General features: G+C 43.7%; 1 protein-coding gene across 4 annotated transcripts in view; it reads left to right on the top strand.

Annotated features, from left to right (window-relative positions):
* LOC143335337 (arf-GAP with coiled-coil, ANK repeat and PH domain-containing protein 3-like) overlaps nucleotides 1-15,015 on the top strand; it is a 54,269-nt gene that overhangs the window by 16,357 nt on the left and 22,897 nt on the right. For all 4 annotated transcript variants that reach the window (XM_076754701.1, XM_076754692.1, XM_076754720.1 and 1 more), the window contains exons 2-4: nucleotides 9,897-9,954; nucleotides 13,999-14,118; nucleotides 14,677-14,730. In XM_076754701.1, the coding sequence (XP_076610816.1) occupies nucleotides 9,897-9,954; nucleotides 13,999-14,118; nucleotides 14,677-14,730 (232 nt within the window). The remainder of the gene's footprint in view (nucleotides 1-9,896; nucleotides 9,955-13,998; nucleotides 14,119-14,676; nucleotides 14,731-15,015) is intronic.

The following is a 15,015-nucleotide window of genomic DNA, read 5'->3' as shown; positions in this document are numbered from 1 at the left end:
ATGTAGTATGTCATAAAAAGCCCGGTTTGATGGAAGGAAAGAGCTGAAATATCCTGAAGGATAACATGCACTTTCATTCTGATTTTAGTTTCTCTCTCTGGTTTTCAGCTCTGGGTGTGTGGGGGTTGTGATACATAGCTGGGTTAGTCATTGGCATCACAGCATCATAATATCTCTTGAGGTCTTGCAGTGTGGAGTCATCAGTGTATGGTGAAGACATCAAGTGTGTTCTACAGTATAAAATCTTGCTTTGAGAGGGATTTTGCAGCAGAAAGCAGCATCATTTTTCCATGTTCCTGTGAACGATAGCGCTCATAAATGAGAGAGCTGATTCCTCCAATGTGAAGAGGCAGCAGGGCACACATTCAAGACGCAGTACCTTCAGTTCATGGCTCATCTATTACAGCAGCCAAGGAAATGCTGTTTAACTGTAGACTGATGCTGATCCCTTGTAAGCCGTCTGCCCAGCTGAACTGTTTATTTTCTGTGTGAACAATAGCCAATGGGGAGCTTCTGTATCCACTACATATAGCTTCTTGTGTCTCTCTAACTAAAAGTCTTGCTGAGGCATCTTTGCCTGCATTCATTCCCTCCCAGACTAACACACAGATGTGATGTAAATATTTAGCTGTGGCCTTAACACAAGACCCCGAGACAGTATACAAGTCTGTGCTGTCTGTCCCACACTGTTTTCCTGACTCTAGAGGGGATAATGGCTTGTTTCCTTTCACTCTTTTGCAGCCAATATCTGTCTGGACATTATATTGTCTTCCAGTGTGACTCCATCTCTGCACTCCACCATTTCCTCTGTCACCCCTTACAATCGGCCGGCAGTTGATGGGATGGATGCAAAGAGGACAGAAGCAAAAGAGTCCTGGGAACAAAGTGCTTATACGCCACAGGGGGTCTTCTTCCTCCCCTGCGTTTCTCATGCAGGCTGCGTATGTGTGCGTGTCGGCTGCTGCTTATACCCCACTGGGAGGTCAGCCGAGGTTAAAGAGGTTGGAGTTTGGGATGAGCTCGCAGTCCTACTTTCGGGCTGTCCTTTTTGGCTTCCTGCTGCTTTCAGCCTGTGGTGGAAGTTTTGCTGAGCCGTGTTTAGGTTGGGTCATGCCATACTTGCTTGGAAAAAGACCTCCTTTAATACACAGGCGGCGTTGCTGTAACGCTAAGTGATCTTGAAGTTCCTGTGCGTGATCAGAGCCGTAGATGCACCGTCTGTCCTTCTCTCTGTCTTCAAACTGCTTCTTTAACCCCCTAATTTGAGAAGATGAGGCCCGTGATTTGCACTCTCTGGGGAGTGAGTCGGTGAGTGCACATTCCTCAGAGTGTGAGTGGCGCATGATCAAACATGCCCTCGAGCCCTAGATGGTTCAACACCAAAACTCCACCCAGGCCACAGCTCTCCACCCCTGGAATAGAGGGCACAAGGCTGTGTGTGTCCAACATGTGCTGCCTTTTGTCAGATTTTAAGCTTGTTAAGATATTTGTGTCAGTATGACAGGCAGAACTTACCTGGATGACATGCTGGAGGTTTGAAGCGCCGTCATCAATTTGTGGATGCATCTTTTCATCCATTCCTTCTTTTGGAGTGTTTAAAAATGATCTGCCAACATCAAAGGAGTGAATAATGGCCAAATCTACGTTGTGGGATACTCTTTAGTTTTTAGTTTTTAGACCTCCAAACAGAGCCATGACATGAGAGGTCAGTGCTGTTGCCTCCTGCTGTGAGGATGCAGTGAAATGAGGCACAACATGAAGAACATTAAGAGGGACTTTTTGTTATGGTAATCAGAATGATTAAAGCTGAAGATGTGCTGAAATTTTCTACCACTTTAATTCACAGCAGGGATAAGCATGGGATCAGCAGAGGGGCGGGCAGCTGTGTGTGTTTGTGCCTGTGTGTATATATACACTGTGTGTGTGTATATATATATATATATATATATATATATATATATATGTGTGTGTGTGTGTGTGTGTGTGTGTGTATGTGTGTGTGCTTTAGATATAATGTTTGTTTCTTTCACTCACACGGCTTTAAGACTCTCTGGCAACAGAACAATTATGGTCACTTGATGATGATGTAACTCACGCTGCATTCTCCAAGTCAGCAGAGTGGCTTCCTGTGGAAAACAGTCGCTGAGTTTTCCCTGTTTCACTCGCGGCCCTTCTCTGCTGGCAAGAGAGGAGAGAAAATGTTGTATTTTCCGAGAAAAAGCACCTGGCTTGAGCTGCGGCTACAATACATTAGAGAGAAGTCATTTCTGTCAGTGTGTTCTGAAGCTTCCAGCACGCTTCCTGTTGGCCTGTTGAAGGAATGTACTCTGGAATGGTAGAATGATGTTCCCACATCCCAGAATCCTCCAGCAGAAATATTTAGAAATGCATCGTGTTTACAGAGAGTGACGTGCAGAACGGCTGCTTATTAGTAATGATAACAAAGACGTCGCATTCAGGCTAATGTTTCTGCTTTAGTGAGGCCGGCAGGCAGGTGGTCGGACAGCTGCTGAGAAGAAGAAGAGAAACTGTATCTACTCTTCAGTAGTGTGTTTGTGGTAACGCTGTTGAATTATATAGCTGCACAGACAAATGTGCAGCCACTGTTATCCATTATCCTGCGCTGCTCATAAGATCATGTATACTGTAAGACTGGAACTCAATCAAATATCCCTGACAGATGTCCCTGCCAGTTTGAAGCATAATCCACCAGTATGGAGAGCCGCATCCTCTTTAAAAGTCACTATAGTCACATTTCTTTCTGTGATCAATAAATAATATCTTATTAGTTAGTTTAGCGTAGTCTAAAGACTGGAAACACGGTGAGAAGCTAATGTGGCTCTGTCCAAAGGTAACGCTTCTTCCAGCACCTGTAAACCTCCTAATTAATAAGTTATATCTTGTTTTTTAAAACCCAAACTATAAAAACAACACTTTGTGGTTTTATTAGGGACCTCTGTGTGGGACTGTTTCTTGGTGGGGTGTAGTAACTTCCTGGAGTTGGTCTGGTCATCTTGTTAATTAGCGAGCTTCAGAGGTGTTGGTAAGCACCTTTGGACAGAGCCAGGCTAAACTAAGCTCGCTGTATATGAAAATCTACCGTACAGATATGAGTGGTTTCAATCTTTTCGTCAAACTGTCAGCAAGAAAGGAGATGTGCATGCTTTTCAAAATGTGGACCTACAGTAATTTTATCTTAAAGGACTAGTTCAACAAAATCTGCCTGAATGGCTGCCGCGGTTTGATGAGTTTTGCAGACAAGCACTGGATCAGCACGTTACTTTGTCCAGCTTTGTGTAATATCATTAAACTGAGACCCGAGGACACAAGTGATGGTTGTCCTATTTATCAGCATCATGTTTGGTCTCTTTGTCCATCCTTAGCCATCGATGCAGTCAAATGTTTTTTCAGGGAATGAGTGTGATGTTTGTTGTGTGTTGGGAGGGAGGGGGCTTGAAGGGGAAGCAGTGAAAGCGTCTTTGTTAGCCACACATAAGATACTAGTGTTTGGCTTGGCTTGTTATTGGTGTGAAAAGGCAGTCTGTTTGGGCCAGTGTGTGTTTTTTGTGAGACGATCATTCACTGGAGGCTCTTTTAATTGAGTCTGCACACGTGCGTGTGTTAATGGTGGTGCGGAGACTTGAATCAAGTTGCATTTTGCTTAATGATTGACTGAACAGCTTCAAGTGTTTGAACACTTTCTGCCGTGAAATCTGAGCCGTTTCCATTTAAATACGGAACAGCTGAGTCCGTGTGGATGCATGAATATATGTTCACCTGTGCATTTGTCGTTATCTCTCTGTCTCTCTCTCTTTCTTTCTCTCTCAAAATCACACACAAAAACATACTCCATCTCATGCCAGCAGCTAATGAAGGAGGGCTGCAGACAGACAACATGCAGGCAGACAGCACAGACTGTCAGACGGACAGACGGAGGCGGCTACAAATGAAACAAAGAGTGAAGGGGGAATAGATGATTTCCGGGGGGTTGGGGGGGGGGGCTGTCGTGGACAAAAATTAGAGCAAAGCACTGAGACATTTTGAGAATATGACAAAGACTTGTCCTTTCCTTCCTGTTATAGAGAACCATTTTCCAATGCAGATCAATGTAAAAGCTGTAAATGTTTGTTTGAGATGGCCAGAACTGGCTTTGCTTCAGGCGCTGGGTGATTGTGGTTTAGGATGTAAGAACAAAGAGATGAAGGATGGGCTGCAGTTACTGTCCCCACCCCAAAACCACCTGCGTCTGCTCAGACAAAGCAGAATGATCCATCCTGGTTTTAATTCTCCAATCAGAGTCAACACAGTGAGTGATTTCAAGTGGTTTCTATGTAGTTTCAGTGGCGGTATGTAGAGAGAAGGGAGAATAATGCAGATCACTTCATTAGTATCAAGGAAATGTCACTTTGTTCAAGAACAGAATCTTGAAATCAATATTATTCAATACAAGTAAAAAGATCTAAACCCACTGATGAGGTTTTACTGAGTCAAACATTTGTACATTGAGTAAGAGGAGGCACTTAAACATAAAATACTGGTGTCACAGCTGGTTTGGTACCGTTTTGTTTGTATTTATTGAATTTCTGGTGCTGTGTGTGTTTCTATCATGGTTTTCTGTTGTTTGTTGTTTCATGAGTGGAGTTTTCTGCTTGATCTCTGTGCTTGGCCTGCACTTTGCTCTTATTGATACAGTGCAATTTTAATTTACATTTTTTCTTGAAATGCTAATGAGGACCCCAGTAAGACTAGTGACCACTTTGTGGAAGCTAATGGGAATCCAATAAAGCAAAAAATAGAAAGACATGCTATGATGGTTGCCTTTTCACTAAGCAGCACTGACCACAGAGCCTTTGTAGCTTTCAGAGCGCAGCATGCTACTCAAGGGCACTTTGCCTGTGGCAGCGGGCACTGCAGATGCACCACAAGCTGCACTACAGCTCACCGCTGTTAACACACCAGCCTGTATCAGATTGTATCAGCAGGTTGATGTGTGTTGGCTGATCTCCTCCCGGGAGAAGAAGAATAATGGAAAATGAGCATTTTGGAAAAGGAGGGAGCAGGTGAGGATGAGAGGGAGGTGAGCAGGAACAGGCACATCAGACAAAGAGGAAATTGGTCAGTAAAAAAAAAACTGTGTGTAATGCTGATGCCTGTTGCCATGGTGATTGGGGTCAATGAATGGTTGCCATGGAGCTCGCTGCTTGGAATTCTGGGAAGGGGATATTTTGATGTGTGTGTGTATGTGTGTGTGTGCAGTCTGAAGTTGTGGGTGGAGGATGATGAAAGTGTGTATACATTATAAATGAGACTGTACATTTTGACTGTGTGTGTGTGTGTGTGTGTGTGTGTGTGTGTGTCTGTGCAGTACAGGCAGCTTAATAACAAAAAGACTTTTGCCACAGACCCTCTTCTGGTTTATAGTGTCTTTTAAAAATCAACTGAATTACAAAACATGCTACAGTAAGTCGTGAGCGAGCCTCCTAATTAAATATCTGACCTCTACTCTCCAAAATACAAAAAGAATACTGAGATAATTTCATAAAATTTACATTTTCTTCAAATTTTACTTTCTGGTCACTTGTTTGGTTGTGCGATGGAGACAGTCACTGTCTTTGAATCTTTGTGTTTATTACGTATGGTTAGGTTTTAGTGTGCTTTATGGTGATAAGGATTTGTGCTAAATTAAGTGCTAAAGGAACAATCTAATTGATTTGAGTGTGCACACCCTTTTTGGTGGATGATATGGAAAGTCTGTTTATTTAAATAACCAGACAGGAATGGCTGATCCACTGAATTAAATATCTGACAAACCAAGACACTTTATTTCATTGATGCTAAAATCATACAAACACCCAGTGCTTCCATACAGAAGCCTTGAATATTGTTTACCGATACAACCTCATATCAGATGATTGACAAATTTGCATATATCTTCCTATCACCCCCCACTCCAGCTGTATGCGCCATGTCTGACATGTCTGTTCTCAGCGAGGATGTGGATAATAGTGTCTCATAAGCCCATGAGGGCCGGGCGACATTAAGCATGCATGCATGCGTATAAGACGACCTCAAGCTGTTATTACTACAGTAAAGCATGCATGATGATCCTTTAAAGCAACTTTATTTATGGTTTTCTTCTTTGAGGCATGAAAGTGTTGTTTTAGATAAATGTTCCAGCTGTCAGCAAACAACACACAGCAGCATGAGCCCCGTCACTTTTTCCTCCTCACCTGTCAAACAGGAAGTCAGGTACCTGTTAATTTGAATGGATCAAAATGACATAGTGCACATACACATTTACACATGGTACAGTTTTCTGCCAAAATCATGATTTTAGTAGGTTTCTGGGTCAGTGTGTGTGTGTGTGTGTGTGTGTGTGTGTGTGTGTGTGTTCTCATATTCTGCATCTGATTCATTTGTTTATTTCTGTTTGTCTGTCTCTATGTGTCTGTGTGTGCATGCTCAGTCTGTCATATCCTACATCTCATTCATTTGTTTACGATAAGTTGTGCGTGTGTGTGTGTGTGTGTGTGTGTCTGCAGACTGCCCATGAAGCTTTCCATCCACCTGATGTCAGTGGAAAATGAGGTCATTGCCCCTCTCAGCCTGCCTTGCTGAGTCAGCTGTCAAATAAAGCAGAATTAAAATTACATGAGAAACTATTGATGATACAATAAACTGCATGTATGCAATAAACAGAACACACATCTGCCACACAAATATACGCATTTTAGGCCAGTGGCTCAAATTAGGAAGTGCCGCAGAGGAGGCTGGGCTTAAACTGAGATTGATCCTGGGCACACATGTGCACACACACTTTGTATTACATTTGATGAGATGTTGTATTCTTGGTTTCGGTTCTAAAGCAGATATTTTCCAGTTGTACTTGTTCACTATGGCTCCAGTCACCCTTGTTAAACAGCTTGACTTCTTTTATCATACCCACCATAGTAAAAGGTTTGTTCTACTCAAGGTGCATAATGTATCATGTCACTTCCAGTGAATATCTTTGCTAATGTCTCGTTACATGTGACTATTTTAGCCACTGGGTCCGAGCTCGTCTGGTATCAGAGGACTTGTTGTTCCCTCTGGTCCTTGAAGTGATGCTGATGTGGATGTGATGCCATGTGACACATCGAGTCTGGAAGACATGGGGGGCTCAGATATGTCTCTGGGCTGGAAGTGTGTGTGTATGCGTGTGTGCACGCGCTCCATTGTCGTGTGAAGAGATGCGAGAGGATAGCCACGCAAACTTCATGCTCGAGTACACACACGGCGTGGGGGACAAGAATAGACTGTGTACACTGATGTGGATGATTGTTGGGGCTGATGGCAGTGCACGTGGAGCTTGTGCACGTGAGTTTCCCCTCCCCCCTCTCTGGTGATGTCAGACCGTGTACAGTATGCTACCACCGCCAGCGAGCATGAGCCCATCCCCCCAGAGGTGAGCTGCAGCATCATCATCCTCAGTATCACGAGCAGAGAAGCTTTCGGGGTGTTCGAAGCGAGTGTCTTTTGAGATACATACATCATGTTCCTCGCTGCCTTGTTGTCTTCATGCAGCCACCGTGACTCTCAGCATTAACCATAATCTAATAATCCCATAGCTCTCTCCTGGACTTAGTTGAAGGAAACACATTAATAGCTGAGATACTGTAAACTGTAGGACCTATTGAAAGGGACAAATAAGGATGGACATCCACTGATAAGCTTACACACACTCTCAAACACACACATTTGCCTATGTCATGCTGTTTTTGTTTCTATATGTTTAATCTTGCCAGAGCTGACAACCTTCTTAGTGTATTGATTTTCAAAGCTCCACATAATTCCCTGTACACTTTGACATACACGCACAAACATGCAAACACAAAGCACCCTGAAAACTTGGATCAATAACGAATCAGTCGCTCCTGTATTAAATGTTGTCTCTGCGTCCTCGCCAGTCACTGTCTGTTGGCAGTGTGCGCCGCCCGAGACACGACGCGCTTGTAATGAGCTTATCCTCTAGATTGAACAGCTGTTTGACATTGAATCATAGTGCATCTAAGTGACTTGATGCAGAACATGGTGCTGTTGGTGAGTGAAGCTTGTATGTGCAATGTTGTATTTCTAATTGACATGCAGCAAATGAGCAGAAGCTGTAGCTGGCAGTTTGGTGGGTTACGCTGCACGCCGACACGTTCAAGTGCAACAAATTACTCCGACCGCTTAATGAAAGGTCTGTGCTGTGATCAACAGCTCTCTTTTCCTTTGAAACAATACAAATGAGCCCTCCGCACAGGCCACACACACGTCTGCCTGCTGTGTCAGTGTCATGTTGTGGTGCAGCCTGTATAAACAGTGTGTGTTCTGGATGAGAGAAGAAGAAGAAAACAAGTGCAAGACATTAGCTGAACATCTCCGAGCATTGTAAAAAAGCCCAGGAGCAGAAAGGAATTCTTGGAATGTTGTTCTCCAGAGCAGGTGCTAAAACTGCGGCCTGACATCTCAGCCCCCCGCCCCACCCCCCCGCCTTGTATTTCCCCTCTAAAGCAGAAAGAGGCCGAGTCACAGCCCGTGCAGAATAAACTGGCTGAGCAGGTGGTGTTGCTTAACTGTTTACGTATTCTTCCTCCCACTCCTCCACTAGAAGAGTTGAAGATGAGGGTGGGGTTGAGACTGTATGATGAGATCATCATCTCCAGTTTTCGGGGTTATGGTCAACATGTTCCAGCACATCCAGGGCGTGATGCTGATTTTTGGCTCTCATTGGATCCTCTCCAGTAAGCTCCGGCTGACCTTGCGGACTGCAAACTGAATCCTTGTGTTTATGGAGATACATGGGAGGTGCTCTGTGTCATTTTCTTTTCAGATGTATTTAGGTTTGTGTGTCATAGGAATAGGAAATATAATTTGACATCGTAGGACCCCAAGTACAGCCTCTGTGGCCCACATACAAGCCATAACATTAACAACTAACCCTGTAAATGTGGACATGTGTCTGCCTCTGTGTGTGTGTGTCTGCCTCTGTGTGTGTGTGTGTGTGTGTGTGTGTGTGTGTGCGCACTAATGGAAGAAGACCCCTAGGGGAAGGATGGCAAAGGCTTCTCGCCCACTCGGACCACCTGACACACACACACACACACACACACCCTGCTGAGGTCTATGAAGCCCCATTATCTTCATTTTTAGTGCAGATTTTAAAGATATAAAATCACACCTCAGTCTGGAGAACTTCACTGCATTTTTTATTGCAGTTTATTAAATTTGAAATCGCTGGTGCTCGATTTAAAATCTTCTGTGTTGCTGCTGCCTCTTTTAGCGGCTCACCTTATGGATACTAAAGTACCAGTCTATGTCTCTGCATGATGTCATTCATTGATTTTGCAGCACGGCTGTGGCCACTAATCTTCCAGAGTGATGCATTTGTCGATCCAGTCATGAGGATTCATGATCAAGTCAGTGAGACTGTGATGCATGTCCACTGATTGCAGCTTAATTTTCAGTAGCTGTAAAGCACACATGCTGTAAATGCTAAGATGGTGTGACTCATGTTTGAATACTCGGTACAATACACTCGGCTTTAGACTGTCAGTGTGCTCTTTTTAAGTTGCCTCTTTCAGTCATGCTTTCCATCTTTCCATGCCTTTTGTTCCTTTTGCGTCACAGACACAAACATTCAAACTCTGATGTTATAATGTCTGGCTATTTGTCATTAGTCACTGTGACTTTGTGGCTTACCACTAATCCAAGAATCTCTCCCAAACAAGAATTTGAATCTTGTTCTGTCTGCGACTGTAACGGTTTTCAGCTTCACGTGCGGTTCCTCTTCTCAGAAATGGCAGTCTGTCAGAGAGTCTGGCGTTACTAAGAGCAGGTCTGATAAACTGTGTGGCTTTGTGTTCTTCCTACAGGGCTGGCATCGATGATGTGGAGACAGACGTGGTGGAGATTGAGGCAAAACTCGACAAGGTATGAACCATGATCATGTCTGTAGACTGTGCTGCTCATTAATATGTACCATTTGAGCGACATACTGCATGCTTGTTAGAACATTTAAAAGAAGGACATTGTGGATTGGACTCACATTGTCTGAATGAAAAACCATCAGATGTTAGTGGTGAATGTTGTCTATTAACAGTAGAGCTCTCTGTATCTCTGTCTGTCTGTCTGGCTTTCCCTCACTCACTCACTGTGATCTTAATGTCAAGGCTATTTAAACCAGGAAACACTGCAGACTTCAGTTATTAAATTTAATAGGTTCATGCATCGCTAGATAACACACAGCCTAATGCGACACACACACACACACACACACACACACACACACACACACACACACACACATTATTGCTGGTGCACACTGAGCAAACACTGATTAATGTCACAGAGCCAGTTTTATATTCAGTAATATGAAAACGTCACACAGAGCAGTCCTCTGTTATCATGCACGTGATGTCTTTGTTTGACTTGCTTGACCAGAGAACATTCTGCACGTAACACAAACACATCTTATCATTAACTATTTGTAAGATATGTAAATGAAGTGATTCAGGCCTATTCAATGCCCTCCGCTGTGGAAACACCATATTGTTAAAGTTGTCTCTGCATTACAGCGCACTGTGCCTTTGGTTAGTTTCAAAACAGGGTTTTTTCCATAGCAGTCTGTCACAGTTCCACGTGTTTCTATTGGAACAGTTGGTGGTAAAAGGCTTAAAGACATTAGATGGATTAGCTGCACATACCTCAAGAAATCATCAACTGAAATAATAGTTAAAGTAGATACTGACAAACTAGACAATGAGAACGACTTTCTTACTTACGTCATCGTCAAATCTTATTAGTTATAATTATGGCTCCTGTGTAAGACCAGCAGGAATTGATTGCTAAATATCTCCAGGGAGTGTATGAGCTGAGATGATGCCTCTATAGATAAACTAATAGACTTTAGAGGATGAGATAACGTTAATGTAGTTAAGTGGTGACCGCACCTTCTTTCTTCTTCTATCTCCCTTTGATTGAGCTTGTCTTGTACTCTTTCTTTACTCTTGCATGCTCTACTTGTACAGTCTGCTTCTTCTCATCAATGATATGTTCAAATGGAGGCCGCTTAGAGGCATAGAGACCACCTCGTGCAGCTGGTAGATAATAAAAACAGTTTAATGTCCTTGTGCAAAGTGATGCAGTGGTTATTTGGTAGCTTGTGACATGTTCTTGTTACTGCAGTCAATCTCTGCTCTATCAATAGGTCCACACCGTTACAACCCCATCTCTTAAATTAACAAACCAACAGGCAGCACTTTGACATTTCAAACAAATGTCCATGCCCCCGCCCTGTCACATAAAAACACACACACACGCACACACACACACACACACACGCACACACACACACACACACACACACACACACACACACACACACACACACACGCATAGCTTATATCTGCCCCAAACAGGTCAAGACCTTCCATTGAACTTTGAGCTCCATTTGAACACCACTGAATGATGACCAGGGTCTGGGGGTGGGGAGGTTTCCATCAGGGTGATTTGCTCCGTTCAGCGGGGGTCCTCACGCTGCTTTGTTAGGATGCTCTGAAGCTGCCCGAGGACACTCTGGCAGCAGTGAAGGCTGTGAGAGGAGAACATTTATGAGATTGATGACAGCTGAACCTGCCTGCAGTGACTGCTCTGTGAAAACGTTCAATGCTGCAGATTGTAATGGCTTCAATCCCTGTTAGCTACATGTTGCAGCTTCCTAGTGGAATGAAGTATGTTTTGCTTGTTAATCCACAATCTCTATATTCTCATTGACCCGCAGGACCTCTGCGTTACACTGTAACTGTTTCGCTCAATTAACACGGCGAGGTCTGGCATGTGGTACCAGATGTGGCATTTTGACTCCGAGTGGACCCCCTGTGGTTCTTCTAGGCCATTTATCATCAAATCCTGACACATATACTGTGCCTCTGTTCAGACCCTGCGGGCTCAGTGCAGCACACGATGAGATCACATTCCCCCATATCAGCCAATTTGTTGACAGATATGTTGTCAGACCAGCCTGGGAGCAGCAGCGGGCAGGAATTATGCTGCCTTGTCTTTTACGTGGATTAGCAACAGTGTCAGTCATGTACACATGACTGTAAACTTGTGTAAGATGTATATTACTGTAGATAGTTACATTTACACATACATACAGTGTGTACATTTTGAGCCAGTGGCACATTTTAGCAAAGCTCACATTTGGATTACAACTGTTTTTCTTCATTCATGCTGTCATAGATTATCGGCCTGCACTCTCTAGTTTCTCATCGCAGAGTTAAAGTCAGACTCAGGCTGTCAGCCATCCAGAAAACCACACTCACATAGTGACAACCTTGGGAACTCCTGCACCAAATGAGATAATTAAAGGTTTACAGAACTCTCTCTCCTGCACACCCCGTCCATCCCACCCGTCACCAGCACACACATATGTTGTGATTCTGTAGTGCACAGTGCCGGCTGTGTCAGTGCAGTGGTAATGACAGTGTACTGCTCTGTAGCTTATCATATAACCTGTAAAGTGGGAAAGAGTAGCGGTTGCCAGATCATGTGGGGAGTACATACCACTGCTGTGAACTGTCTGCACCTGGTAATGTGCATATTACAATTAGGTTTTTCCCCTCATACATCCACTCTACAGTGTGTGCATTGGATTACTCTCTGCCATTTTATTTGACTGCCTAAGTTCTTGGTGGGAAATGTGGTTCCCACATGTTTTAAAACATGGCATCCCTTCATAGTGATTTTCAGTCATGCAGCATTCCTGCAAGGATGCCGCTGCTGGTCGGTCGGTCGGTCGGTCCACCACTTTGGTCCAGACTAAAATATCTCAACTATTAGATGATTCCCTTGAAAGTTTGCGCAGACGTTCATGGTCCTCAGAGGATGTTACTCATTTGATCCCTTGACCTTCCCTCTTGCGCCACCATGAGGCTGACTTTTGTGATGAAATGCCTCAGCAATTATTGGATGGTGAAATCTGGTCCAGACATGCATGTTGACCCTTAACTTTTCATGTAGTGCTTCCATCAGGTCATATGCAGTCTGTTTGTAAAATGTTGACCTTAAAATAAACAGTTAATAAACAATACATTTGATCAATGTTTACATTTATTTCTTCTGCTTTGTTTAATAGTGAAATTGGTTCATATATTAGTTTTTCAAGGACCAAAACACAAGTATTGCAGCAGTGGTGCATCTGAAAGCTTCTTAAAAGGGTTTTTAACATGCAGATTGTAATATTAACTGCCTGTCTGTTTAAACATGAAAAAACAGAAGTTTGAAAATGTAATACAAAATGTAGGTAATGTAAATGTTGCCTTATTTTGTTGTGTGGTAAAACTTACTAGAAATTGTACAGAATTAGCTCTTCTTGGGTCATCGTCAAGGCACTCAGGGATGCCACCCACATTGGCACGGGGGTTACGGTGGTCGTGCGCTAATCAGAAGCTTTGATTCGTCTCCTGGCCCCTGCAGTCTGCATACTGAACCCCTGATTGCTCCTGCGTGTTAAGGCTTGTAAAGTGCTCACTGCTGAGTAAACTATTGAGAGTTTTCTACGTAGGGAGTCGTGAGTGAATGAGTAATTTCAGTTTCAGTTCTAGCTCTGCTGTTAAATCGATGGAAGACAGACAGAGACTATAAGGCCATCTTACTCATTTGGCTCTTTTTAAATTTGCACTCCTTGCTCAATACATATTCACTTCTCATTTGGATGCCAGACACACCAGCTTCAATAATGCCAACGCTGTCCTAGATACAGGCACGAGGATTATTCTAAATTTGAGCATCCTCCTGGATTCTGCATGTGACTAACAATTCTTTTAAGCTTTTTTTGATTCACGTCATCACTGTAACTATTAATATCATAGCATCACATTGTGTTAAACATGTGACTCTCTAAATAGGCAGTGTTTTTGTTGTGTATTTAAAGTGATTATTATTATGCTTCTCCCCCCCCCCCCCCCCCGCTAGCTGGTGAAGCTGTGCAGTGGGATGATCGAGGCCGGCAGAGCCTACGTCAGCGCCAACAAGCTCTTTGTTAACGGCATCAAGGACCTGTCCCAGCAGTGCAAGAAAGAGGAGATGATATCGGTGAGCAGAAGCAGCACTGTCTTCAAAACTGAGCCCAAATCTGTGCATTCACTGAGGAATGTTCGCGGGGTTAGCAACTCAACAAATGACCGCTCATCTATCCTTTCAGGGGCATTCCTGTGATTTCCCACATGAATAATAACAGCAGAGCAGTGTAAACAGTATTGTCCAGACACCGAGTCATCCAGCTGTTTTAAACATGACAGATGTGGCCTCGTGCAGACAAGAGATGTTTATGCTGATAGTTTACATGGCTGGAAGCAGAGAGATCTGAATCCTGCTTTATGGTTTTCTTCTAGGAAAACATTTGGAGTAGATTTCCTGTTAGTGCGGGTGTCGCCCTGCTAGCTTTGGGGCGAACTCTTCGGTGTTAAGCTTATTTTATACCAAGTACAGATCCAGATCATGTGTGGACAGTACAGCAGTAGACACACAGACTGTTTAGAAACATGTTTTACAGAGATTTAATGATTTATTATGTGAAAAAGCCTATGTCCATAAGGAAAGTGGCGTGCTTACCGTGTGTGTCTGTATGTGTGTGTGTCGTCAACATTGCAGGAATGCCTCGAAAAGTGTGGAGAAAGTCTCCAGGAGATCGTCAACTACCACATGGTGAGACACACATCAGCTTTAGCCACAGGCGAGAGGTCGAGGCAGGGTGGTGTTCCGACACGTCCAGGTCCTCTTGGCATGTTAATGTCTTTCAGGCATCCAGTCCCTCCTGGGTCCAGTGTTGCGCAACACACTTACACACAATTTAACTGTGACCTCACTCTGTGACGGTGAAATCCGTCCACAAAGGCCGGTCCATATGCGTGTGTCTGATTCAAACCACATGCTGCGCCAGATGTGTGCGGCAGCTATAATGCACAAACATTCACACGCACACACACAAAC

Source organism: Chaetodon auriga, chromosome 2, assembly GCF_051107435.1.
Source record: "Chaetodon auriga isolate fChaAug3 chromosome 2, fChaAug3.hap1, whole genome shotgun sequence".
NCBI lineage: Eukaryota > Metazoa > Chordata > Actinopteri > Chaetodontiformes > Chaetodontidae > Chaetodon > Chaetodon auriga.
Note: the sequence above shows the minus strand (reverse complement) of the source record. Positions and strands in the feature narration are given on the sequence as shown.